This window comes from Astyanax mexicanus, chromosome 6 (assembly GCF_023375975.1).
Source record: "Astyanax mexicanus isolate ESR-SI-001 chromosome 6, AstMex3_surface, whole genome shotgun sequence".
Taxonomy (NCBI): domain Eukaryota; kingdom Metazoa; phylum Chordata; class Actinopteri; order Characiformes; family Acestrorhamphidae; genus Astyanax; species Astyanax mexicanus.
The window spans coordinates 23,412,884-23,438,311 of NC_064413.1; the positions used below are offsets into that span (position 1 = coordinate 23,412,884).

Genomic DNA, 25,428 nt, shown 5'->3' on the forward strand with positions numbered 1-25,428 from the left:
AATTTTATTCCATTTTCTCCCCAATTTGGAAGGCCAATTACCCAAAACACTTATTAGGACTCCCCCAATCACCCCTATCACAAATATTGCCTACAATACAAGGAGGGTAAAGACTAGCACACACCTCCTCAGACACATATGAAGTCAGCCACCACCTCTTTTCAAATTGGCCATTGGTGCAGCATTACTGGGTAGCTATTATACATAAGCTAACAAATGCATGTGCTGACCAACATCACCGTTAGAGGTCTACCCACCCAGAGAGAGCAAGGCCAATTGTGCTATCTCGGACTCCGGCTGCTGATGGCAAGCAGCATGATCCAGAATTCTACCCAGCAATCTTCAGATCACAGTGGCAGCGCCTTAATCCGCTGGACCACTCAGTATTATCCACGACATATTATCATACTGAATTAAAAAACAAAAACTAATTGGTAATATACAACAACTTAACAATAATGAGAATATATTTAAAAGATACTTTTTCACTTTAACTAGGCAGGCCCTGTACAACTTAGATATTCGAAAAATTCAAAGAAAGCTCCTTATCTAGTCAACATAAAACAAAAGGTAGTGGTTTTACATCACTGTGTTCATTAAACATTTCCAAAGCTCTTGTTATTGGAAACTAGTATTATTTATAGTTATTAATCTGTAACTAACAGCTAGTTTGGTAATTCAGAGCTTAGGGATATTAAATCAGAAGAGCTGGTGATGGAATTGAACACATCTACATGCAGGCTAAAGGTGTTCAGCAAAAATATGGGAGCAAGCTTTGTTCTTCAGACTAGCTCACTATTTTTTTTTTAAACAAGAAATTGTTGCTACTTTATTTACAGTATTTATATCTATTTGTATCTATTCTATTGTAATAGAGTTTTCTTTACAAGTGTAAATAGTCAACTTATAATTAAAATAAATGCTTATAAATAACATGCTTAGGTCCATAAACTTTTGCACTGTATGTGTGATTTCTGACTAAAGACTTTTTCCTTCAATCTCTGAAGAAAATATTTGAAAAAGGTGTGTGAGTGAGTGTGTGTGTGTGTGTGTGTGTGTGTGTGTGTGTGTGTGTGTGTAAGATAAATAATTTGGTAGGAATATCTTGAGGATATATTACGTTGTTGGTGTGCAGGTCTGCAGATAGTGTAGCTCTAACTTCACTGCACGCTTCAGCACAAAAACAGCAGATAATGACATTAAACATTAAAAGTGTTAGTTGTAGGAAGGTCTGTTTTGGCCTGTGGGATAGAAAAGCAGGAGAGTCAGCTGTTGGAATAAATCAGCCTGAACACGCTGTGCAGATCTGCAGTGAGTTTATGTTTTAAAACAGTAGAAATCATTATCTGAACAAGAGAATTCTACAGCAAGACATCAGAACACTGATTTCAGCAGCAGGGGTCCCAAAACTATCTGTTCTTGAGATGCGTGTGGTGGGGCAGAGGGTAGTACAGAGGGTATATGCAAGTTTCGAAATGAGTTTATATTTGCTTCCCTACTAAACTGTAATGTAATTTATTTTAGAGGATTACATCAATTTTGTAAATTAAAAAAGACCTTAGATAGAATTTACTATAGAAAATGTTAGCAAATTACACTGTTTATTTTATTTAATAAAATTTTAAATTAAATTTCACTGATTCCACCTTTATTAGTTCAAGAATCCCATTCAAGGTTATACTACCAAAGCCCCATTGCTGATTTTTTTTTTTTTCTCAGTTTACCATTTTGTTCTTTTTTCAGAGTGACACCCTAAATTATATTTCAAAACCTGAATTATTAACTACATAATTATAGAAACCAATGTGTAACTGCTAACGACAGGGTATCAATCGATAGTTTGGCCATTAATTAGCACAAAAGGCTAAAATGTCCTTTGTGTGAGAGTGTGAGAGAAAAATACAATGATGTGATACTATTACTGGCACACCAAAGAAAGAAAACCTGGTGGTTCCTGGCATTTTGCATAAAATACATTTGGGGTTAAAATATTGTTTATTTTGACTATTTTAATGTGTTCTTAAAACAGTAATTTAAATATAACAAATTGGCATAAAAGAATAAAATGCGTTCTTTTTAAGACAGAAATAATTGGAAAATAGGTAGAAGAAGAGAAAATGAACTCTTTTTTTTCAAGGTAGGAAAAGACAGGGATTTACACAGTAGGAAAGAATTAAGTCTTGAAAATACAGATGCTGTGGAGATCACTGGTTTGAATCCAGGTCATGCAGCTTGCCATCAGCTGCCGGCGCCCTGAGAAAGCGCAATTGGTGAGCTTATGTATCAAAACTGAGTCGCTGCACTTTTCTCCAAGTGTGCTGGCTACTCAGAAATCCTGTGATTCACATGTGTCTGAGGAGACACGTGCTAGCACCCTTCTTTTGTTGGGGCATTACTACTAATTAATGTATTGGGTAATTGGCCTTTTAAAATGGTTAGAACATTAGATAAATAATATAAATGAAAAAAAAAAAGATATTACATCCTCATCATTAATAATGTATTTAAAATGTGCCATTACTTTGGCACACACCACACTGTAATCTGTTTTTTTGCAATATAATATATATTATTATTATGATTTATAATACATGGGCATTTGTTCTCTGTAGTTGATGTGACTTATTTTTACTGATAAAATTTTTACTGATGTAAATTTGTGTGCCCAAAGGTTTGTTTATGACTGGATACATTTCCCCTCAAATCAATACGTACAGCTGCTGATAGCGTTATCACAATCAGACCTAGGAGGCTAAGGTAAGCCTTTATTGAATCCTTTCTGCTTTATCAAGACAAACTGTTGACAGACAACCAACAAACAAGCAGACAGCAGACAGATGCCATCTTTATCTGCACCTTATCTGGGAAAGGGATGTCACAACACCAAAAAACTGTGAGTCAGAACCACTACCACTAATACTCTACGATTCTCACTACCAATTTCCAATACCATGACAAAATATAAACTAATCAAATGAGTTTGTGTTGAAACACGTTTATTTTTATTTTTTTTCCCCTAGCAACAAGAGTGGGGTGAAGCCATTGATTTATAAGGCAATAATACAGTAGAGGAAATGTTTTAAATGTGAGGTAATGGCAAGAGGCCTACAAAAGGGGTTGTAGATATGGCCCTAAAATAATATCACGATATTTCAGGACATTTGTGCAATAATAATATTTTAATTATTTAAAAATATATATTTTTTCAACAAAATAATTATATAAGTTTTATGTATAATAAATGAGTTTCACAAAATGCAACAGAAACAACAACAAACAAATCTACAAACAGTAACTTTCCCATACCCAGGTTTTGTATTTATTTGACATGATCCTCACAATAGAGAATTCGATTTTAAAACTTTCACACCAAGTCTGACTTTAACAGATGAAAAAATAGATTTATGATGAAAAACAGATGAAAAATAGATTTAGAAAATAAACGCATTGTAAATCAATGGTGTTTCTCAGCTGGTTTGCCTTTTACCAGTAGTAAGCAAACGCTCACTGTGAGATAACTGTGCATTTTAAAGGTCTTTTTCTGTTAAAATACTATAGGTTGTAAATGATGCTGCACATGAAACTCCATTGTCAGCCTCCATTGTCTGCAGTAGCTAAGAAAAGAAAATACTCAAAACAAGTCGATCAGGAAAAGCACCTGTGTCTACATCAACCTGTGAAATAGTATTCATGGCCTCGCCCACCTTGTCTCAATACTGCCCACATGCAGCACTGAACCCGGGCTGCAGTAGGGCAGACACTGTCTTACATCACTGTTTACACCAGCTAGTTAACGTTAGCTATCTTGTGTAAGTAACTATAGGTTTAAATCGAATCTTCGGTTGATTCCTTAAATATACACTAGGGAAGCACGGTTTGACAAGGCAGCACAACTCAACAAAACACTGGTCAAAGCGACCGCCGTTCACTTTGGATTTTATGATATAAAGTGGACTCTGGGGCTTCGACATGGTGAAACTGCCCAAGAACCGAATCATCAAGTCTGAGGTACGAGTTTAGTAGCGATAGTTTAGCTGAAAGTCTGACGTTAAGCGAAATTTAAGAGTTAACTTTACCTAGCACTTGTTACAACTAAGGCTGTATCTCTGAAAAGATTTTGTTCTTTGAGTTTTAGAGGCGAAGGCAGGTTGGCATTCTCTGCTACAGTGCTGTTAGCCAATCAGAGGTAATATATTTGCATTTATGAATATTAATGAGCAAGAGACGGTATCCTGTCTTTCTTCAGAGACCACCAATTCAGTGATCTAAAGCAGGGCTAAATAGAAACACCAGAGCACTTTTTTTACCCAAAAACATGGCTCACATGGAATTTATTCATACTAAAGTCCACAACTAGACATTTTAAAATATATGGAAAAAAAAAAAAAAAAAAAAAAAAAAAAAAAAAAAAAAAAAAAAAAAAAAAAAAACGTGGAATGAGACCTTTGTAAGCATGGTATACCGTGGTATACTGTGGAACCGGTTACTGCTGCAACCATATTTGTGATTCCATCTTTTTGGCATTGACATGCTAACAAACTAGAAAAGTGCCTCCCTGCTGCTTTAACTGGCTACAACTGCCATCTGAAGCATGCTTAATTAGATTTGCTTATTCAGAAAGAATCAAGTGCTACAGAATCCAATTGTTTATGTTGTTGCAGTATTGAAAAAGGATAAAAATTTAATTCTATTGCCACGCTTATTCAAATCCAAACTCAAAATCATTACATCAGCCTTTTGTTTGTAAAATGCTGGTTAATCAAACAAGTAGATATATGTGCATAACTTATTGGAGGCTTACATGTGCTACCAAACATATATGAATGTTAAATGGATCATTCAACACAAATGATAAATCAGACGACCAGTTTCTGTCTGTTGTGAATCTGGAAAAATGTGTTTAACACATCACTTTTGGAGAATTTCTTACAGCTGAAGGAACAGCTGAACATTCTGCTACTGTCCAACTTTGTGACTGATGTCAACTTTTACTCCTTAAAACAAGGGCACTAAAGGTGAAAGGACACATTACAGACTAATGAAATTGAAACACAGCTTGATGAATCTGCCTTCAAACACTAAATGAAATTATTTAACACCTAGACTCATGGTGCCAGCAAACACAAGGGCAAGTTCACTACGGCCAGCAGGCAAGCTGATGACACCTCCCTAAATATAGATGGATGGCACAAATGGAGGCTGATCATTGGACCTGAATCTTTGCCACTGCCTGGGAGACGAGAGTTGATGAAAAGAGATCAATCAAAGCAACATTTCTCGCAGAGTTAAGGGCACGGGTCACGGTCCGGGGGATGGTACTTACCCTGAGGTGCTGTGAGAGGGCGCCCGTGGTCCTGGCACCAGCCCACAGGGTGGATGTGAGGACTAGTGGCGTCACACCTGAACAAAAAAAACAACAACAACAAGACAATTAAAAAAACGAGAACATCATAGTTAGCAGCTTTTACTTTAGAAGCCCAGCAATAAACATTCTTTTAACAGTCTTCCAGATTACTCCTCAACATGACAACCTGACAATGATTTGCTGACAGCATGATGGTATGTTAGCATCGTTCTCAGTTTCACTCGAGTGAACAAACACTGTCAGAGCATCAGCTCGGTGTTGGCTGCCTTTAATTATGAAACAGGGCTGAAAGCAGAAGGGAATAACGAGGCAGAGAACCTTGGGAGAGAAATGAGAGGGACTGAAAAACCTCTGCTCTGTCAATGTGCAAGCATGTGTGTGTGTACATGTGTGTGTGTGTGTGTGTGTTCTGCAGTGTGCCAAGATGAGATGCTTGCTGGGATTTCGGGAGAGAGCTGCAGGGCTGCAAGGCTCGGAGCTTCTCCTGCTGGATGCAAGCAGTATGACAGACAAAAGGAGAAAGTGGAAAAAAAAAACCACCACACAATAAACTCTTCCCTTTCGAGCATCTGCTTTATTGCATTACACGGTGTCGGGTCTAAATTTACCCCCTCCCCTCTAAAAGTCGATTCATTAGTTAATTCAGGCTGTAATGCGTCACATTATGTAAAACCAACATGAGAAACCCTGATCTAGATGCTTATAGCCAAGCTTGAGGTAAAAATAGCCAATCAATCCTCATCATTTGTACATTACACTCAGCCTCTCCCTCTTGATTTAGAAGACATGCTACATGAATATGTATTCCACTAATACAGGTTTCTGAAGACGGGTTAAATCAGTATGTAAATAATCAGTGAAGGCCTGATGAGATGTTTTTTTTTTCTGCAGATATCATGCTGCGTTTAAAGGGCAAATCTCAGATAAGATATTCCACATATACTGTACACTCATCATCAAATAAATAACTGCATCCAGAAGAAAGAAAAGTAGTGGTGGGCAATATGGCACTAAAATAATATCATATTTTTTTACATCCTATTTTCTCCCTAATTTATAAGGCCAATTACTTTTTTTTTAAATAAACTTTATTTAGAGAAAAATATTTTTACAATTAGAAAAGTTACAGTTTTACCTTTTTAAATTCACTATTTATAAATTAAAGTCCCATTTTTTATTTTGTAGTTTATTTTTGTCCATAGTCCTTTTCCTCTTCAATTCTCTTACAAAATAATTAAAAACCGAAGTGGTTGGTATACAAATTTGATCAATGGTCATCATTGTTCTAGTTTTCTATAGCTGATTTTTGCAATGCATATTTTTAACCATATTATTTCTTGTTCATTTTTGTATTGATTAATGTAATAATCCGTAGGCTATTGTTTTTTTATATTTATTTGTATATTACTATTTTTTTCCCAGGTTTCTTTGGATCTAGAACATTTAAATAAGAAATGTTCAAAGGTTTCATCATGGTTACAGTTGAGCATTTAATTGCTTTAACATAACAGCTCCATTTAACAACTGTTCTTACAAGGCCAATTAGCCAACCCACTCATAAGAACTCCCTTCTCTCACTAGTGATGCCCTGACATTCTGAAGGTGACACTCCAATACATGTGAAGTGAAGTCAGCCACCGCCTCTTTTTGAATCAAGTCACCAAAACCCTTCATATCATCCATCTACACATAATATAAATAAGAAAAAATTGTATAGTAGATTGTATAGAGCGCCAAGTACTGCTGGAAAATGAAATACGCATCTCTATAAAAGTTGTCAGTAGCAGAGGGAAGCTGTTAGATATGAAGTGTTGTAAGATTTTGCGGGAAAACAAAACTGCACTGACTTTAGACTTGATAATAAAACACAGTGGATCAAAACCAGCAGATGACATGTCTCTCCAAATCATCACTGATCATCAGTAAATTTTACATTTCATTTGTAAATTAAGGGAGCAGAGTCTGGAGGAAGAGTAGAGAGACACACAGTCCAAACTGCTCGAGATCTAGTGTGAAGTTTCCACCAATCAGTGATGGTTTGGAGAGACATGTCATCTGCTGGTGTAGCATTGCTGAGTAGCATCACAGTGCGCTCGAAGGAAAGTGCAGCAACTCGGTTCTGATACATCAGCTCACAGATCCCTCGTGCTGATCGACATCATCCTTTAGAATGGTGTGGAGAGAGAGAGCACCATCTACCCACCCAGAGAGAGCAAGGCCAATTGTACTATTTCAGGGTATTTCTACAATAACACTATTGGCGATATGGCATAAAAACTAAAAAGAATCAACTACTGGAAGAAAATTAATATTAAAATATTATTTGCTTGTTATTATATACACGTCAATTTATTATATATATATATATATATATATATATATATATATATATATACGTATATATATATATATATATATATATATACGTATATATATATATATATATATATACGTATATATATATATATATATATATATATATATATATATATATATATATACGTATATATATATACGTATATATATATATACGTATATATACATATATATATATATACGTATATATACATATACGTATATATACGTATATATACATATACGTATATATACGTATATATATATATACGTATATATATATATATATATATATATATATATATATATATATATATATATATATATATATATATATATATATATATATATATACACACACACGCGCACAATATTATATAGCACACCCATAATTGAATTTTTTTTTTTTTACCAGTTTGACTATTTTTAACCAGATCTGTAACAAAAGTCAATGATCCAACCCGTTCTGACACTAATAAAGTACTCCATATATCTTCACATATCCAGGATTAAAGTAAAATAAATGATTCTGGACATATATAATCTGTCTCTAGTAGATATCTAATGGAATTTCAAGAACAGGTTTAATTTTCCTTTTGCAACAAACATCAAAAAGTTGTCCCAGGCAATAACATTTTTGAATGTCGTGAACGATATTATACCCTAAAATATGGTGCCATACCCCCCACCCCTAATTATCACACCAGGGTACTACTTTTTTGTAGTAAAAATTCACACTGCTCTCATTTTCTATTATATATTTACTAGAGAATTATTATTAGTATTATTATAGTATTATTCATTTAACTTTAATCCTGGATATATGGAGATATTTGGATACAAGTATTAGTTTCATGACATTCTGGATCATTGACTTCTGTTACTATCTGATTTAATATCTCAGTTAGGGGTGTGCCATATCATATCATATGCAATAATAAAATTTCATTTTCATTTTGTTGCAGTAGTTTATTCTTTAAATATATATTTTTTTAATTTTTGAATTTTGTAATTTATTTATTTATTTATTTTAGGGTCACATCACCCAGGTTGTATTACATATGCATTACACATACAGTGCATGTGCGTTACACACTACTTCTGTACACTTATGTGCAGATTATTAAATATTATACCCATTTCAGTCTATATGTTTAATAATCTATTGTTCTTGGTAATATTTTTCTTCCTTCCAAATTGCATTGTAATCCAACACTTACTGCTGGTTGCAAATATTTGTTTATGATGAGTGTATATAAAGGTGATAAGCCTTCTTGTTTCTCCAGAATTCAGTTAAACCTCTTAAACACCTCACAGCTCTCTTCCTTTATTACTAATCCAAGTCACTGGCTTAGTAATGAGTGAACATAGAACAAAAAGAACTATTTTAGTTTTGTAGAGACACACTGAATATTAAATATGTGAAAACAGATGGCTCCTCTTTCAGTTCAGCAACAACAAGAGAAGGAACAAAGTGAGCCGTGTAATTATTTTTCTCCTCTCACCAGTAGTCGTAAGTATCATCCCAGTTGTCGAAGTGGACCAGGAAACGATTGTCTGCGATGTCTGCCACTGTAGCCACACATACCAGGCAGGGGTTTTTCCTGTCCACTGCCTCCAGCTTCATGCCCACTTGAAATTTTGAGGCGGGTGTGGTCTGTTTTAAAAGAGGTGAAGGAAATATGCTCACCATTTTAGGCTCTCTATACCAGACATTTCATCAGTGTTCAATACTGTGATATAGAACATGACCATTCGTTTTGTACCTTTTCATCAGATGTAAAGTAACTATAAGTATAAGTGCACTTGTACGATAAGTACTGCCTGGTTCGGCTTCAGAGTCTGACCATCATCTGTCCTGTCCTCAGCTAACAGAGATTCTGCAGTGATACTGCAGTGTTTTACAAACCAGGGAATCACACACATACAATGTGGATATGGCAGTTAAAGAAGAGTGGCATTCTGAACCTAAATAAGCAATTTATTTGATTTAAAATAAAGTAAATACATTTCCTCTAGATCATCCCTCTTCTTTATTTCAAGCTCATAAAATTAATTTCAGTGTTATGTTTGTTCAAGGCTACATTATACAGATTTTAATTACACATTTTAAGTGAGCTCCTGAGCACACGAGTCAATGTAAATGCCTACCGTTCTCAAAACTGTTAACACAAAAAAGCTGTAGGTATACAAAACCACCGCTGATACTGGGATCCCTCACAATGACTAAACAACCCAATTAGCAGCACAGACTGAATCAATGACTGGAATAATCTGGGGGACTGAATCAAACGCCTCCTAAAAACTTTTCCTGCCTCTTCATCCAATTCATACACAGCAAAATCTATACTATACAAGGATTTAAAACAAACAAGGGCAGGTAAAACCATGCTACCTTTATAACTACTTCAGATACATTTGATCTGATATTATTAAAGGACAAAATAGATAGATTTTTAATTAACTAATGAAACACCTTTTTTTACAGGTTGGTACAAAATAATTATAATAAAATACAATAAAAATGTCAATTTATTTATAAAGCACATTTTAAAAGATATCAAGTGTCGACTATTTGAATATTCTTAACTCCTAATCTATGATATAGGGGGTAAATTAACTTACTTGAGAAAACAACAATACAAAGAACAAGGGCCACACCATAAATCCCTAGGAAGATTCAAATGCCTGGCTAAATCGACCCATGGACATTGGCTTTAACCCCAGATAAAATAAGCTAACAGTAAAAGAAATGAAAGTCCTATAAAAGGCACTGTTCTCTATTAAAAACACTCAGCCCTGTCTCTCAGGTAGTGGTTGCAGCACCAGACCGTCTGACTCTGCACCAGACGGCACACTTACGCTGTTTTGGGATTTGAACAGATTCTTTGGTGCAGCCTGAGCATTGCATGCCTCCAAGTACTTCTCCCAGTCAAATTCATTTATCTTATAACCTGCCAGAAAAGAAGTGAGAGAGAGAGAGAGAGAGAGAGAGAGAGAGAGACGTACATTAAAATTAGCGTCATCAGACAATTTTCATCATGTTAAAAGGCAGGATATTTTTTTTCCCACATAAACATTACACAGCTCATTAGGAGTCATCATACCCCGTCCATATTCATCTAAATTAAAACTGGTTCAGTGGAGCAATTCATTATTTGTTAGACTGAAGAGCAATTCAAAGTCTTATCACATGCTATTTGTGTAGAATATTACAGGCTCTGTTTCTTATGCACTGTGATCCACATAATGCATCAAAAGAACAAGCTACATTTTCCATTACCAGAATGGAACAAGAATGTTGAATTTGGTCAACTAAAAATTATTTCCACCTTTATTTTAAGGATTTTAATGATTTTAAGCATTGCATTCAAAATGAAAGATTCTAGATTAATTCCACAGAATACAAGTGTGGCTGCTATTAATGTCACATCTCAGCACATGTCTGTCTTGTGCTTTTCTTTTCTTTTGGTCTTATGCCACAGATGATAAAGAGAGACTGGACGTAAATGCAGGTAAACCAAAGCAAACCAGAATTTAAATGCGAGACGAAAAAGCAAAAACTAATCAAAACAAGACTAAGCATACTAAAAATACAAGGACAAGATTAAAGATAACAAGACTAGAAAACAAAACTAAAAAAAAAACAAGAAACAGAAGAACTAAGACTAGACTATGATCAAAAACACACAAACCTGACAGGGGACACAAAGCATACAAAATATAAAAAACAGAAATGGAGCTCACAGGACAAACAAAAATAATATGGATACAAATATACAAAGAATTTACTTTAATTATTTACAAAGAAGAATCGACAAGGAACACCAAAACAAAGAGGTTATTTAAGTGGATACATTCTTATCTGACCTGAGCTTGGTCTTTCCCACAGTACTGTGTGTTAGATAAGGAGTGCTGTTTAACAAAGCCTTTTTATAAATTATTTATATAGATCTGTGTGTGTATGTATTTATTTAATGCTGTATTATCATTTTGACAAAGTGAAGATAAATGTAATTTGATGTAAAAGGATCTTTTCAAATGGTGTATGGTGAAGTTATTAGGTTTGGCTAGGACAGCTAACACATGAAAGGCCTGAACTGTACTCTCACCTTTTGGTGGATGAAGTTTGTGGCCCGTGGACTCACACCATCCAACTGGCCTGATATCAGGAGAGTCAGCATTTACCCAGAAGTCATAGCATTCTGCGTAGCTGTCGATGCGGAGACGCAACCGGCATCCAATCACCTGGAGGACATTCAAGTCATTAACAAATTAATAAACTATTAATAGAAGTGTTGTAATTTTGTTAGAGCATGTAAAAGCTAAAATACACCCATTTTTGAAATAGCATTTTAACTATAATACACATTTACAATTAGGGCTGGGTGATCTAATCCTAAAAAAAAAAAAAAAATCACAATATTTCAGTCTAACATTATTTTTGGCAGTATGGCAAAACAGTAAATTGTTATTAATTTCCAGAACATACTTTTGCAACAAAATAAATGTTTACAAATAGTAATAAATCATTTTATTTATTATAACAGAATCAAACATTCTCTCTATAACAGAATCGAAACAATACTCATTTACCAGGACTTTGTATATATATATATATATATATATATATATATATATATATATATATATATATATATATATATATATATATATATATATAATTATATAATTATACAAAAAAGTCCTAAAAGCTTCACAGTTGAAACTACAGACAGAAATATCATGTATAATGTGATATGGCACAACAATATTTACAAGTAATACTTCCTTTACCATCCTACATTATAATAGGGGGTTAAAAAATATTGATATATCATATTGTAATATTTAGATTACAAAACTTAATCAATTTTCAAAAAAAAAATTCAAACAAGTTTTTTTTTTATTATTAGTTTTATTGTAAAGATTGGTGTCAGTGTTGTATTATATTGTTAGATCCCACTGTTCCTAAAATTTGACTTTAAAGTGCAATATACCGTATTTTTCACAAAGGCGCATTTAAAATCCTTTAATTTTCCCAAAAATCGTCAGTGCATCTTCTAATCCAGTGCACCTTATGTATGAATTTTACCAGTCAGATTGTAAGGAGCAGTAAAGCCACTCCACTGAAGTACAGCATTACAAGAGTTCCAGTGAAGTTTCTCCAGCACCGAGGCTGGAGCAGTGTGGGCTTTTCCTGCTAACCACACTAAGCACTAGCTCTTTGGCCATTCAGTTGTGAGTATTAGTATTATCGGCCTGTAGCCTGCTGCTAACCCTGGCTAGCACTGCTGGAGCACCTTTGGCTTCACCCGCTAACCGTGCTAAATGCTAGCGGTTGGCCACTAATGCTAATGCTCCAGCTTTAGTGGAAACCTGGAAACCTAAGCTTACTGTAAATAAACAGAAGCGCTTTACTCACTCAAATAAATAGTTTTTTTTGTAGAGAAATTAGTGTACATTAACATCCAGTGCTTGTTTGACTGAAATGTTTAAGAATTGTTGTTTTGTTTACTTAACTTAGAATAGCTTTACAGGTTTACAGACCTGCTGAATAAAAGGGAAAACATTGTGACACCCTGTTCCTTACCAATGTTGAACAAAATCTGCTTTATAATCCAGTGCGCCTTATGTATGAAAATAGACATTTATTATTAGTGCGTCTTATAATCTGGTATGCCTTAATAGTGCGAAAAATACAGTAATTGCTTTATCTCAGTATCTCAGTATATTGCAATATATAAATCGTTACTCCTGTATTGTGATGCACATCAGATTGCCTAGTTCTACATTTTAATTCTCTGTTAAGCTTTTAAAAGTTAAAAGCTAACCTCAGCAACAGACAGCACGCAGAACATGGAGGGGTGCAGGGGGTCGATTCCCTCCAGCCTCATCCCCACCCTGAAGCCACTCTTGTTGTTAGGAAATGTCTGGTACTGGAGGAAAAGGGAAAAGAAAATCAAACTTGAGTAAAGCTTTTAAGTGCATGTACACAGGACATCAAGAGCATTAAAAGAACATTTCATTCATCCCACGGTTTGTTTCTTAAAAACCAAGACACCACTACTCAGAAGATGCGTCTGTGCACTCAGGTTGCCATGGAAACACCTCCTCGCTCACATTTCTAAGGGGAACAGATGTCTCGTCAGATCGCTTCATGAAAAAGTGTGATTGAGGATGCGGGCCTACTCCATCAATCAGAGCTTAGCGTCTGAAGAGAGCGCTACAGACGCACAGGGATGACCAGGACTGCTGTACACAGGAAGTCAGCAATGCTGGGATTCAGACTCCGGTCTGTCAATAGCAAGAAAACCTGTAAACCACTGTACCACTCACATGCATGATTAACTAAAATTACCTCTCCATTTTACAGATTTACCGTTTTGTTACTAGTACACAGTCTAATCTGTCTACTACAGTACATTTTATATGAAAATGACAATCTTAAAAAATGATAAATTCTGCTTTTATTTTGATGGAGAAAACCAACTAATCCATGTGTGGAGGCACATGTCGCATGTCACATGTCCAGAAGGCCTGATGTCATGGTGTGAGGTGCAATGTTAATGATGCCAGATCACCTTTGGTCTTTAAAAGGCTCTTTGACAGCCCATCATTACCTTATTAAAAACTTATAAATTTATACCATTTATTTTATGTTTTTTTCTGAATATTCTCTGTTAAAATAAACCTACCTATCTCTCCTATCTCTCCCACACTAAGCTCTACCTGCGATCTCCTGTCTCTGGCCGACGATACACAGAATACACCTCACACCCACAGTCACATGACACTGCACATGGCAATACCCAGAAGACAATCACCAGAGTATTGATTTCACCTGTGCCCCTCAGTACTGAGCACTGTATGGTTTACCCCACGTTACAAAGCGTTTTCATTGCCTGTGTTTGCTCTTGTTCACTTTTATTGATTTTGTATTTTTGACCCTGATTCTTGCCTTGCTGACCTCTGCTATTGCCTTGCCGTGTTTTGAGCCCTGGTCTCTCGTTTGGTACGCTTAACCCCTGCAATTGCTGTTTAACAGTATTGACCCAGCTTGCTCAGACTACTCTCTGTATTATCCCTTTTTACAATAAAATCTGTTTATTGCATCTGCACATGTCTGAGTCCTGGCCGATCATGAAACCTATAATAACAATTACAGAATGTTCGTGTCTCAGTTAGGGGGTAAACTTGCAAGATCAGCGGAGAATGAAATACTTAATGTTTTTATTTATAAATGTAAACACAGCATCACTATTTTCAAGTTTAAAATGTAGCTCGATTACGTTTTATTTATGCAAAAAATGGATTAAATAAAAATACCCAACTCTCACTACATTTCCTCTGAGATTTATTTTTTTAACTCATAATGTATAACGTGTGGCTTGAGGTTCTCGAAACACACAGCCCTCCTCTCTAGTGTTACATAGTTACACATATCCGTCTACAGACAAACAATACAGCTAGATAACATCAAGCTGTAGTTCAGAGAGCAAACACTCCTTGCCACATTTACGAGGATGCATGTGCATTTACAAGAGACTATGACTACAAGAGCGGCCATTAATCACTAGTTATTATTGTGCAAAAATAACGGCTGCTCATGGTCCTGTATGAATCATGTATTCAGCGTTGCTGTGGATGCTCTTAATGGGAAAGCTAATTGGAGGGCCGACATACAAGAGCAGTGGAAAAAAAAAAACTTGCTTTATGTGCTAACACTCACCTTTAGACCAGCATTATTGAGCTTAACATCAGTAAAAGTCTGAGGGAGAAAAGCAGCTTCCTTTCTAATCAATATGTTCCCTTACACAAACGCTGCCTCTGGGCTTATGCTTCTGCATGTCCCTTGATGTATTGCTCTGTACCAGCCAGCGCAAGCAGCTCAGAGAAAAAGAACGAAAAAAAAGGGCGCAAACAGCTTACTCCACACTGCAGAGGAAACATTCGCTGAGCAACCAACAACCTGCAGAAAGCTCAGCTCAACAAAGACACTGCAGGAGGCTCAAACACTCGCATCTCAACACATTTATCTTAAAGAGGACAGAGGCATTTAACAGCTATGATAAGGGCTCTCCAAAACCCACCGCACACAGGGTGAATCTGCTCAGCGTAAAGAGATGCTCGTAAATTAAAAGAGCCCAATTCAACGGAACAGTCAGGAAAAAATGCAGAGTTAGCAAATTTTCACCCAGTTTTTCCTCCTCCTGTCACGATGATCTATAATTACACTCCCAAGCAGGAACACTAGTGTATTATATGCACTAAACTGATTGATGGTGTTTAATTTTCACCCCCCTCAGAAGAACATATCCTCTCAGACAGAGCTGAAGTTGGAGATGGATTCTACTCTAAAGGTGCGCACTAAATATGGCAATTTATTCCCTGTGTTGTGCTCAGTAGGCAGGTTCATTAAGATCCTAAAGTTTCACTTCAGTGAAGACAAAAAGCCTAACATAGAAGATTAAGGACCATCTGACAGCCTGCACAAGGCACGTCGCAAACTCATTGCTATCTTACACCCCGTCAGGTCCATTTTCATGCTCTGCTATTTAAATGGCGTATGAGCAAAGACGCTTACAAATACAGCTCTGGGTGAGTTTCTTAGATTTTAGCAAATTGAAAACCTCTAGAATATAATCAAGATGAAGATGGATGATCACAAGCCATCAAACCAAGCTAAACTGCTTGACTTTTTGCACCAGGAGTGGCATAAAGTTATCCAAAAGCAGTGTGTAGGACTGGTGGAGGAGAACATGCAAAGATCTATGAAAACTGTAATTAAAAATCCTTTAAAATAAATACATATTCCTCCAAATATGTTTAAATAACGATTACTAAACTCTTTATGAAAACTTTGTGAATATGCTCAAATTATCTTTGCATTGATTGAGGTCTGAAAGCTCTGCATCTTATTTGTTATTTCAGCCATTTCTCATTTTCTGCAAATAAATGTTCTAAATTACAATCTTTTTATTTGGAATGTGAGAGAAATGTTGTCCGTAGTTTATAGAATAAAACAACAATGCTATTTTTACTCAAGCATATACCTATTAATAGCAAAATCAAAGAAACTGCTTTAGAAACTGAAGTGATCTCTTAATTTTTTCCAGCGCTGTATACCTATGCCAATGGGCATGATGGTCTGGAAGTGAGGGTGCACCACTGATTTGTACCTTGGCAACAGTCAACCATTAGACGTTCATTGTTTGTTCATCTTGGCAATGCAGGTGCACCATGTACTCTTAATGTTGAAAAGTGCAGAAGTGCTGCATCGTTAAAATACCAATCCGCCAAAGTCAGAGCATACCTCATAAAAGGAATGGCATGTGACACACTGATGCCCAAAACACACCCGTGATTAATTAAAAGAATTAAATAGAAGTACATGCCTCACCTACAGATTGCTAAAATCCATCTCTGAAATACACAGTACTACTGACGATTAGCACCATCAGATGGATTAACTCCGCACCAAGCTATTTAAGCATTCACCATTAACTAGGGTTGCAGAGTTGCAGCTGTAGCATGTTTAACTCAATGTGGATGTCTGCTTATCACGCTATTGAAAAAAATGCAGAATAGTAAATCTCACCTACACATAAGCTTGCCAGCCTCCTATCATGTAATTTGTGTGAAGCTCAGATGTTCTTTTTATGACTAAAATCTTCTCATCAGTGCATCAAACTGCTTGTACATTTCAACTGCTTGTGTCCAAGGCCTTACCACCTCATTGTAGCCCAGTCAAGCTGTGAAATAAGGATAAAAAAATAAAATAAATGCTATCCAGGTTCGAATCACAGTTAACAGAGGATTTGTTTGATTATCTCACTCAAAGAATCAGTATGGACAGACTTCATAGTGTCCATTGGTAGTTTCACAAAATCACATGAATCTACAGTCATACATGGCAAGAGGCAGGATTGGACTTCACGTGAGGTATAAAATCTACTATATTCTAAGCAAAATTATCACATGTAAATCAAGCTTACAATAACCTAGTAATAATATTTAGACACAGGCTATAAAAATCAATATGTTCTTCATATTTCCATAACTGTGTTGATTTGATACAGCCATAGCTGTAGCTCCAAATGTGCTGAGCAATCTGCTGTGCTGGCCATCTCTATAGCAGCAGGCTATTGATTGACCATCCTGTTAATGCAAATTTAGGAACAACCATATCAGTTATTACACGACAGCACTTCCGAGATGCAACACTGTTACTGGCATATAAACCAGTGATTTGTTCTCTCTGCAGCTCCAGCTACAGTCCTGATAAAACAGACAATGCAGTGCCAGTGACAGCCTATGAATAGGCCAGCCAACAAGAGGCCTGTGATGGGATAAGCCTGTACATTTGTTTCAGAATAAACAATGTAAACACAAATCAGACTATTCTGCTCATGTACACAGCAAAACATCACCACTACTAGGCTGCATGACTCTTCTTTATGTAAAAGATTATTTTATGGCTTAGGGTCTTGTAACTAACAAAGTGATATGTTCACTGTTCTTCAGGTTTGTCTTGATCAATTTGTCCTGGAAAAACAGTGCTTAACTGATCATGATCAGTTTTTTTTTATATTATTCCTTATTTTTGATATGTACTTAACTAAATCAAAAGGCAATGAAATGATCGGCTGGGGGAAATGATGCGCCTTCACTTTAGAACCTTAAGAGATCTTAAGAGAAAACACAGCTTTGCATGAGTAGATTAGGCTACGTTCACATTACCAGGCTGAATTGACTCAAATCTGATTTTTTGCTCAATGAGGCTCAGATCTGATGCTGTGTGACTGTGCCAAATCTGATTTTTTTTTTCAAATCAGATTCAAGTCACTTTCCTATGTGGTCCTAAATCGATTCATATGCGATGCAGACATGCAATATGAATGTGAACAGTCAAATCAGAATTCAAGCGTCTTTTTGTTTTTTCGCATGCTCTACGTGCTTCTCTCTCATACCCACACGTCTCTTGGTGCAGCTGTGCAGCTATAGATGCAAAAAACAGCAAAAGCAAACAGCCTGGCCTTTTTTCTCCTCCTCAACCTGAGCATGAACTTCAGACCAGCCGTTTACCCTCTACTCCAGCAAAAGATGCTCCACAAATGAGCTGCTAACTCATCCATTTCCCTTTATAAAGCTGAGAGTCGTCTCTCAAGTATGACGTTTTTTGTTGTTGGTGAAGAAGGTGAGGTTTATACACTTATCCGTGTTCAAATGTAAGGCGCTTTAGGGACAGATTCTTTCACATTACACACAGATACAGATCACTTAGGTTTGTGAATGTGAATCCGATCTGAGCAAAAAACAATCAGATTTGAACAATGTGGCTTGTAATGTGAACGTAGCCTTAGATATATTGAGATTAACATTGAGGGTGTAACACTATGCCAGTGTCTGTATCTGTTACTGCATCTGTTTAGTGCTTAAAATGCACTTTTGTGTATCTGAAGTTAACACTGAAGTTAATACATATTTTGCACTCACGCATTATTTATTTTTTTAATCCACCAGCAGAGATGTGTTGCCCTGTACTCTGAGCAGTGCAAGCTATAAGGAGAAACGGCTTTGCTGAAAAGTGTCAGAGGGCGCATGTAAATACTAACTGTTAACCCCTTACGCTCTGTGACTTTTATTACACCCTGAGCATTACTATTTGGTAACTACATGCAAAACAATGCAAACTGGCTGAGCCGTGCCTCAGCAAGTTATAAGAGTGGAGAATACGAGCCAGAACCCAGGAATATTTTACAGAAATATGTTTGTAAGCTACTGGAACATACTACTGATTACTGCATTTGCAGCTGTAAAATCACTGTGATTTCCTACTGAATAGAGTAAAATATTTCTGTCCTTTTTAAAATGGAAAAAAATATTATACATATAGAATTGGCCTTTACAATACATGTTCATGAAGTTCTTTGCACAAAATCACACTAACATAAAGAGATCTTATCTCTATTTTTGCCAGTTTCCATCCCTTTCAGAGTAAGCCATTTAAGGGCTCTGCCACTTTTATGCAAATAAGCTGTTCCTGGCCACACCATCTTTTCTGGTGGTGGTTGAAAGGTAAGGCTTGGTGCTAGCGTGGTTCTATGCAGGTTTCCTTAGTGTGTTCAGATTTACAGAAAATGGATGGATGGATTTATAGTATTTATAGGGGCACTTATGAACCAAGTGGAAATACAAATGTGGCAGTACACAAAGTGAGTTTTGCATAATAAGTCCCCTTTAAATGATAAAAAAGTCATACAGTTCTGACTACTTCAGTTTCTGAATCAGTTTTTCTGATTTTGCTATTTATAGGTATATCTCTGAGAAAAATGAACATTGTTGTTTTATTCTATAAACTACAGACAACATTTCTCCCAAATTCTAAACAAAAATACTGACATTTGGTTTTTAGACACAGTTTTCATGCATCGTGGCATGTTCTCCTCCACCAGTCTTACACACTGATTTTGGAAACTTTTAGTCACTCCTGGTGCAAACATTGAAGCAGTTCAGCTTGGTTTGATGACTTTTGATCATCCATCTTCCTCGATACACCAGAGTTTTTTTTATTATTATTATTTAGTAAAATCAAAGACACTCATTATTATTTAAGTGGTCTCTTATTTTTTCCAGAGCTGTATATATGTTTTATCATAACATGGAAAAATCAAAAAGATCAATAATTCAATAATCTTTAATTGAACCATCAACCTAGCAACCGAGTTCTAAATCTAAATGTTAATTAAAAAGTTGTTTGCATATATGCCTTTTGACTGACAGGCTGGAGTTCTTTTTTTTTTCAAGCATCACCATGTCAGAAAAAAACTACAAATAAACATATAGTGAGTAAAAATGCACCGTTTATAGAGCATCTCTTATCCACCAATCTGTGTTGATCCTTACCTCAGTGAAGAGGTTGAGATGGGCTGCTATGGCTTGCTCTTCCTCCAAGTACTGATCCCACGACCATGGCTTCTTCTTACTATTACCTGCTTACATATAAAGATCAGTTATCAATATACCGTCCATATCGTCTCTGTTCAATGGAAAACAAGCATCTCCATTTTTATCAATTTTTAGTTTACTACATGCATTGAACACACAAACTCATTCTTACTCTTTGTCAGAATGTCTTGATGAATGAACTAATAGAAATTCTCCACAACACCCTGAAATAAATTATTTTTGCATTGACTTACATTGAAATTTGCTGTTTTAGAGCAGCACTGTTTTAGAGATGCATGTTTTTCATTGGACAATGATGGTATGCAAACAACACTGTAACACATACCAGCATGTAGAGCTGGGTGATGTAAACAAATAGTCAAAAAACTGTTGAACCCAAAAACAAATGACAGAAATGAAACTTTGTGGGTAGTCGTGCCTGTCGTGACTGTCAAGATTCCCTTTTTTACTTTGATGTAGATGAACCAACAAATCAGTGTGGAGATACAGCAGTCAGAGCCAAAACTATCAGTTTGTTATTACACGTCACACATCCAGCAAAATCTGCAGGATCTGTGTGAATATTCAAGCTGCAGAGGATTTATTGTCGCAGGACACCATTAGGAACCTCTACAACTCCATGCTGGGAAGTTTGGCATCTTATACATATATCTCCTATGTGCAGTACACATCACTTAAAATAAGTCCAACAGTTGATTATATTAGTCTACATTTTCTAATCACTTATTTTTCCTGGTATCGTTTATCTTACTTCTGAATAGCATTGTAATCTGACACTTTCCTATGGGTTCCACTATTTCTTTGATAACGAGAGAACAAATCATTAGATTTACATGACACACTAAGTTTAAATGATGAGTACAGCTCAATCACACTCCACTGATCTTATTTTATTTAACCCTTTAACATGCCTTGTCCTTGTGTCACCTACAGATGTAGGTGACACAAAACCCTGTTTTTCTGCAGTAAAATAAGTTATTTATATTCTGAAATCTCTTACAGGACACTTGGAGAAGCTGCCTGTTTTCTCTGTACTCCACTTAATAATTCCAGATCAGTAACAGGAATCAAACCCAAATTATTTAGGTTTGAAAATAAAGACATAAAATAAGAAACACAACGCAACTAAAGGTTTGGAGGTCATGAACTGTTTGATTTGTATTCAGAAAAATATAGATTTTAATATAAAGTTCAGGAAAGAGACAATTCTATGATTTTATTCATTGTATTTTGACATTAGCAGATTCACCTGATTTTTTTTTCTAATACAATTACAATTATGTTTTTGAGTAACATTCCTTATTAAACATGAAATCTTTCTATGTAACGATTGAATAGAAATCCTCAAGATTTAGGGGTGTAATGTCATGCAGAAAATTGACAAAAATCCTGGCCTGTTGAGGAATCAAATTGGATTTATTCTGGACTTAATTTAATAAAAATAAAGCTCTCTGTACAGACAGTTTGTAAAGAATAAGACGTTTTACCACTTGAAGTGGACACTTTATTTTTCATCTTTGTCGTATCTTCTTTTGGACGCTCCTGAGGAGAAGATTACAATAACATAATTAAAAACCCACTTATTGGAACTCAGAGATTTTCTGAAGGACAGGAAGCAGCTCTTCATACTCACTCTGAGACAGTAGTCCTCTGACACACTTCTGGGATTCAAAATCTGTTTCCTTTTTTTCTTATCCTCTCCTTGCATCATTAGAGAACAGCTGACTGTAAAATGAGACACCAAACAAGCATTAGCGCACACACACACACACACACACACACTAATGTTGATATCCTAATGAGCCAATCAATTCTATATTGACTGAAGTACATTCTGGTAAAGCATACAGCACAAAAAAAAAAAAACACAACTGACCCCCAATGTTGTCAAATTTGAAGTTTAGAAAAATAGATAACCTAAGGGGATTACCATAATTGAGGAAAACTTATAATCCTTTAACAAAATAGTGGATAATTCTCTTTAACCAACTGTAAATGAGTAACCTTTAAAATTTAAATATTTTGACTTGAATGTTTATTAGTTCAGTAGTCCCACTTTTAAAGTACTTGATGTGTATATAGAACCAATCTAAAGTTTAAATAGTTTTTTTTTATTATTTAAACATTTTCTGCATTGTAGAATATCCAAACTTTGAAGAAAAACATGGAATTATGGAATTATTTTGTAAATACATCTGCACATCTTGGCAGAATTTTCTCAGTCACCTTTATGAGGTATTCCAGTCAGCTGGAATGGTTTTCAGTTAACAGCTGTGCTGAACTTTTCAAGAGTTAATTACTTGAATTTATTGTCTCTTTATGTGTTTGAGAGCATCAGTTGTAAAATTGTGTAGATGAACAAGATGAAACTGGCTCTCATCAGGGCCGCCCCAGAAAAGAAAGACCAAGCGTTACCTCTGTTGCACAGGATAAGTTTATCAGAGTTATCAGCCTCAGAAACCACAAATTAACAGCTACACCCCAGAAAAGAGCCACTAAAAATGCTTCACAGAGTATTTTGGTTTGTTTTACACTTGTAAGTTACTACATGATTCCTTATGTGTTTCTTCATAATCTGGATGACTTCAGTATTAATTTACAATGTAGAAAAAATAATAATAATTGAATGAGAAGTCAAATGTAGTTACTGACAAATAACTTTGTCTTTATTCTGTCTTTAAATTATAATGTTATCAGGGCCTGTCACAATAATTATGTTACTGACTTGTCTTACAATAAATTATCATGACCTCATTATTTTTGCTGACCTCAATATATTTTCTATTGAGTTTCTTTAATCAGGACAGCACATTAATGAGAATTTGTCAGTCAGTCGACTTTTTCCTTTTTATTTAACATTTTAAGAATAATAAAAAAAACAACAATTACAATTCAATTACAATGTTTGAATATCCTTAATTATCTAAAGGTTAACTGCTTTATAAAGGAGTGCAATTGCATTGCACTAGGCTATTATCATTACACCAGTGGCATAAATTGGTTTAAAATGACAATAATATTGTTTATCGCAATCATTATTGGACCAATTAAATTACGCAATAAGCCTAAGTAAGCTGTTAACAAGGGAGCTGTTTATTTGGACAAAATTTTGTAGCAAAAAAAAAAAAATTCTGTAAAATGTTTTGTGCAAGTGATCATAGGCTAAAATGAGTTTAGATAAAGCAAGCCTAGCAGAGTAAAAAGATTTCTTCATGATGAAAACTCTTTTTTTTAAACTGCTATATAACACTGAAAACATGTTTAGGATCATGATTATATCGAGAGCCATGTGCTGTCATGATCTGACATGACATACCATGTCCATGTATATAACAGTTTCATGTTACATTACTGGTAACTGTCATAAGAGAGAACTGATGATCATAGTTCTAAATTAACACACTGAGTAAACATGACATATCGATGGTGGTGTGACACAGATATGACTACTTGCTACATTTGATAGACTCAACTTTGTCAGTGTGCAGAGTACACACACAGAGAGCCAATGCAGTGATGCAGTAAGCATCTAATAAGAAGTGCAAAACACAGTAAATCTAAATAAAATGCGGGAAATTAGCTATGACAGGCGATGTTGCTGTTACACTGATTGAGATGGTGTAGGATTGTTTTTTACAATTGGTCTTTGGAAAACAACCAAAGACAATACATGTATTGTTCCATGCCTGTATATATGAAGGTGTGTTTTAATGAAAATAATTTTTAAACATATGAAGCAGTGACAGGTGCTGGATTTAATGCAGTACATTCCAATTTTCTTCTGTTCTTATCAGTTCTCACTGGTTTCCTCAATCAGTATACACTGCCTGACCAAAAAAATAGTAAAAAAAAAAAAATAGTAAAAAGTAAATGAGTTGGTGTTGCTGCAGTTGGTCAGGTCTTGGTTCAGCAACAGAATGTGCTCAAAGAATGAGGTCAGCTGACTACCTGAATATACTGAACATAGACCAGGTTATTCAATCAATGGATTTTTTCTTCCCTGATGGCACGAACATATTCCAAGATGACAATGCCAGTATTCACTAAGCTGGAATTGTAAAAAAAAGTGTTTCAGGGAGCATGAGAACATCAGAGTCCAGAGCTTAACCTCATTGAGAATCTTTGGGATGTGCTGGAGAAGACTTTGTGCAGTGGTCAGACTCTACCATTATCAATGCTGCAAGATGAACAATTAATGCAACACTGGATTGAAATAAATCTTGTGACATTGCAGAAGCTTATCAAAACAATGCCACAGCGAATACGTTCCAAAAAAACGGCGGTCCAACAAATTTTTTAAGGTAAGTGACCTTTTTTTGGCAAGGCAGTGCGTTATTACTATGGGTGCTCCAATCAAAAAGCAGCAAAAAAAATTTTTTTTTTAAAGCAGCACAAAGTTTATTCACTATGGGTGCTCCAATCGAAATACAGCAAAAAAAAAAAAAAACTTCACTGGAAATTATTTAAAAGTAGCACAAAGTTTATTTTCTGTCACTATGGGTGCTCCAATCAAAATACAGCAAAAAAAAATATTTAAAAGCAGCACAAAGTTTATTTTCTATTTAATGGTTTATATATATATATATATTTTTTTTTTTCCATTTTCTCCTAAATTTGGAAGCACAATTGGCCAAAACCCATCCATATAAACCCCCTTATTACTAGCCCTGCACCTACAGGGGTTGGACAATGAAACTGAAACACCTGGTTTTGGACCACAATACTTTTTTGTCTCG

The 25,428-nt window shown here is 35.4% G+C and overlaps 1 protein-coding gene across 4 annotated transcripts in view; it reads right to left on the reverse strand.

Moving 5' to 3' along the window:
- The window catches only part of LOC103026439 (L3MBTL4, histone methyl-lysine binding protein), a 162,655-nt gene that overhangs the window by 112,881 nt on the left and 24,346 nt on the right, over positions 1–25,428 (reverse strand). For 2 of the 4 annotated variants that reach the window (XM_022673370.2, XM_049480330.1), the window contains 8 exons: positions 22,326–22,417; positions 22,180–22,234; positions 20,630–20,718; positions 13,555–13,659; positions 11,833–11,968; positions 10,583–10,674; positions 9,226–9,377; positions 5,324–5,400 (listed from right to left, as the gene is read on the reverse strand). In XM_022673370.2, the coding sequence (XP_022529091.2) occupies positions 5,324–5,400; positions 9,226–9,377; positions 10,583–10,674; positions 11,833–11,968; positions 13,555–13,659; positions 20,630–20,718; positions 22,180–22,234; positions 22,326–22,403 (784 nt within the window). In that variant the 5' untranslated portion in view covers positions 22,404–22,417. Of the gene's footprint in view, positions 1–5,323; positions 5,401–9,225; positions 9,378–10,582; positions 10,675–11,832; positions 11,969–13,554; positions 13,660–17,321; positions 17,476–20,629; positions 20,719–22,179; positions 22,235–22,325; positions 22,418–25,428 lie in introns of those variants that run through there. The other 2 variants (XM_049480331.1, XM_049480332.1) reach the window with 2 other exon arrangements.